Here is a 4,293-nt window from a genome sequence, read left to right as displayed (position 1 = left end):
AATACTGTGTAAATATATAGATATTTAGTGAAAAAATAACATTTTCTATATTGCATACAGGAAAAAACAAGGAATACCGCTCCAGTCTTCGAATTTATACTCAAACAAATATAAACTTTAATCTGTGACATATTGTACAAAAGTTTGTAAAAGAAAGTGATATTTATCTGTCGTTTGTGAGCATAATGCAGTTTTACATTTTTGTTGAATTCTTCTTTATTAACTAGTTACAGTTTAATACAAAAACATTTATATGCGGCTTTATTACGTTAAGAAAAAAAAGGACATTAATTGATCATGTTTATACATGCCAAGTGAGAGAGAGAGAGATATAACACAAGGAAATAAACCAGCAAATTAGCATGTCGACACTTTAGTCAACGTATGATAAATTACATATTGCTGTAATATCCAGGTGTGCAGCAAGGAAGAACGAGTTAAAATAACATACAACATATGCATTGTGCTTATATTGGAGACCAAAAAATAATATCGTTTTAAGAATGTTGTTTATCTTGAAACAATTCTTGTTTAAATACCACATAAAACAAGCAAAATATGTTTACATTATGTAAGACACACGCCACATTTGGTCCTTTAAAGTATCTAATTGCATTGTTATAAATGTTAACTTCTACGGCAATGGGACCTTTAATAAATATATACGTTAATGAAATGATATAAGAAGCAGAAACAAATACGATAAATGTAACTCTGATTTCATATAACATCAAAAGTGGCTATTTAATGATATAAACCAAATATAAGCAGTAACGTATGTCTCCTTCTCTAACAAATTCTAATTTCGCTTACATTTACATGTTCAGTTTCATTTATTTGCTTTTACGAAAACGAATCAAGTACAAATAGTTAACATATAAAAAAAATGATAAAGTATAATTAAAAGTTAATATAGATTTGCTTTTTTGTCAAGAATTTACATTTACGCCGACATACCTTTTTTTCGTTGTCTTGTTGTCTTATACCGAACTACCTAAATAAAACATGATCTCTTATTGGTCTACCTAGTCATATGTTGGTGCTTAAGTAGTCATATTTTCTTCCTTGTTTGACGCTTTTGCATAAGGCGCATCAAGCAGGTTAAACTTACAAATAAAAAAGGAACATATTTGTATAAAATATCGGGAAATATATTGAAACTGTTGCTATCCAAATAAAAACTAGATGCTGTAATTAGACAGTAATACCCGCACCATGTGTTTGCCCCTAAATAACACTGTTTTGTACCAGTTTAATTAAAAATGAAGGCTACATGCAAACTCCGGTAATACATTTAAAAATTATAATTTTCATAACTGAAGGATGAAATTCCTGCCCATATGATAATACACATCATGACATGAGCAGCACTTTATGTGCAATTTGGGATAGAACTGTTTGCAGAGAATTTTCAGTTAATCAATAATCTTAACATTTTATGTCATAGGAAGTATAATGGTCTATATAATTATTACAAACAAAATTAAAAATTAAATTATGCCCCCTCCCCGTGGCGGTTGCCGGTTTTAGAATTGCTTCTGTGTGCCTACATGAACATCATCGTGTGCACAGATTTAGATTTAGAGAAGGGTTGGGAGTGAGGGGTCCAGACCCCCCCCCCTCCCCATGAAAATTCGTAAATTACCAAAAATACACCTTGGACCCTAATGCTCTTACAGATATGTAAACGCTCCAACCCATTGCGCTTCAATGTTAGGTAACATTATTTGGGGGGTAAATATTCAATCAATATTCAACATACTTTATTGTTTATCTCAATAGGAAGTATACATGTACATCACAATATGCAGGTGTCCTGCACCACCTTAAAGCTGTTATTTACCTAATAAAATAGTGCAAGTGGATTTGAAGAATAGGTCATAAAAATACATGCATGTTACAAATGACTGATCTTTGTCTGAAGTTACGTACACAACACAGGTTTGCATGTCTCAGAAAGCGGGTACTAGTTTTACCCAGCTCTTCGATTAGATGGGTTCACGTGTAAACATACATGGGTGTTGCTAAAACGCGGAACGGAAAACGGAACGGAAGGAAAATGGAAAATCTTGTCTAATGTTATTTACCTCATAGATTTGTTAAGTATGCTAAAACGATATACTTTATGTACCTTTTTAATTTTTTTGAAAGATTAGCAATATTAGATTATTTATTCAAGAATATTTATTTCCTCAAAATTAACAGTACATGCATTGACCACTATATTCTGTCCCAAAATATCCTCGATTCACTTTTGCTGTATATTTATATATACCTCAGGGTTCAAGCGATTCTCTTTTAGAAGCATTAAACATTCTCATTATTCTTTCTTTAAAACGTCCTCTCTAGCTTATCAGCTGGTATAAATACACGGCTAAAAATAAAGAAGTCTACGGGGTTTTGCATTTTAACAGACCCTAATGATAGTGTTGAAAAATTGTGCAAGGTCTTCTGAGTGACTTCCAAATGGAGAAAAGATGTCAACATTTTCCATTATAAATTTGCCACTAAAAATTGAAGGAAAAAAGTTCTACAACGGTGACCTGTTTAATTTTTCTCTTGATCGCTTTGAAACTTACCAGATTGAGCACAAAGCGGATTTGACAGGAACGTTTATTGAATCATCAGCACCTATCACAGCCTTTTCCGGTAACGATTGCAATGAGCTTGAACATATCGGAGCTTGCGATCATCTCGTTGAACAGTTACCACCAACTAACAGTATGGACAAAACATACATAGTACCCCCGAATTCGGACGACAGAGACACACTCATTCGTATCACAGCAACAGAGAATACGCATTTTTCATATATAATCGGGGGTGATACTCAAACCTTATTTTTGGAACGACTTGATTATTTCGACACACACATATCGAGTAGCCAGTCGTGTTTTATTGAATCTAAAGTACCTTTGTTAGTGACAAGTATCGGTTTAGGTTCTAGGAATTCTGTAACCGCCATGGGCGATCCATCTATGACAATCGTACCAGGGATAAATCAATACCTGGATTATTATAAGATAGTTGTTCCGCCTGGATATGATCATAACTACGTTTCCATAATGATAAATTTTGCCTTTAAAGATTTATTACGCATTAATGATAAGACCATAAACAAGCGCGATATCGTTTTTGAAGAAAATGTTTTGGCTAGCAGCGTAACATACAGTGTGAGAACAGTACGTGTTGTTGAGGGAGAGCTAACTGCATCTACTGTAAACGGAGAACGTTTCGGTCTGATGTTTGCCGGAGTAACCGAATACAAAGCTTACGGATTTTCCGGAAACTCGTTGCTTCTGTAACCCATTCATATTCGTATCGGGCGAATTTAACCGATGTCATTTGTGTAATCTCATTAAGGCTTTGTTGAAAGTGAACATACTTTATGTCTAATGTACAAATAATCACACTTTGTACATGTATTATTCTCAGAAGTTAATATATATACAAGCTTGTTGAAATGCATGCGTATTAATGTAATATATAATAGATGACACGATTTTTATAGACAATTTTTACTGAGAATAAGTAAAATGTCTTGATTGTGAAAGGGATAAAAATTGATTTTATTTTTCTGTTTTTGTTATTGTCAATTAGAATTTTTAGTTGTTTTTGTACACAAAGGAGACGAATAAATTTACGTATTATTTCTTGCAGCAAATTATCGTATGCATTTTTATTTAAGCTTGAATCCTTCTCCAAGCCAAGAGGTGGTATAACCTCTGTTTGTTTCCGTATTTCGATTTTGTCACAAATAGATCTTGTTAAAGGACTAAGTAGTTGATACATAGAGTGGGGATTAAAAAAAGAACCAACTGATGCACCATTTCACTGTCATAATATTTATGCTAAAGATTGACTACTTCTTTTTTATAATTGGAAACATATATCTGAAAATATGGAAAGACTATGACATGTAATATGATAATTTTATTTAAATAGGTCCCATATTTTAACACAAAGTCTATTTTAATGGTTTATTAGCTAACAATGAAGATTGAATCGTTATCACATTGCAATAGAAAAGAAAACAGCACTAATATAATTCATCGCATGTGTGGCTATCTGTGTTAAAATATATAAACGAACGTTTATTGTACATGTACGTACAGGTAATGAAATGCAATAGTTATGAAATTTTCCTTTTTGAAATCGATGGTCTTGTGAAGAAAATAGTTAAATTTAACTTGATCAGAGTTTCTCATGTGTCTCCTTCATTCTATTGCTCTCCTTCTTTCTTTTTCAAACACGAATATACATGTATACACACATTGTATTAGTTTTTCCATC

General features: G+C 32.5%; 1 protein-coding gene across 1 annotated transcript; it reads left to right on the top strand.

The window, feature by feature from the left end:
• Positions 1 to 2,477: 2,477 nt before the first annotated feature.
• Positions 2,478 to 3,556, top strand: LOC128174395 (uncharacterized). The gene has a single exon (XM_052839958.1). It carries the CDS (start codon positions 2,478 to 2,480, stop codon positions 3,303 to 3,305), a length of 828 nt encoding a protein of 275 aa, XP_052695918.1. The 3' UTR covers positions 3,306 to 3,556.
• The last annotated feature ends 737 nt before the right edge of the window (positions 3,557 to 4,293 follow it).

This window comes from Crassostrea angulata, chromosome 2 (assembly GCF_025612915.1).
Source record: "Crassostrea angulata isolate pt1a10 chromosome 2, ASM2561291v2, whole genome shotgun sequence".
Taxonomy (NCBI): Eukaryota; Metazoa; Mollusca; class Bivalvia; order Ostreida; family Ostreidae; genus Magallana; species Magallana angulata.
Note: the sequence above shows the minus strand (reverse complement) of the source record. Positions and strands in the feature narration are given on the sequence as shown.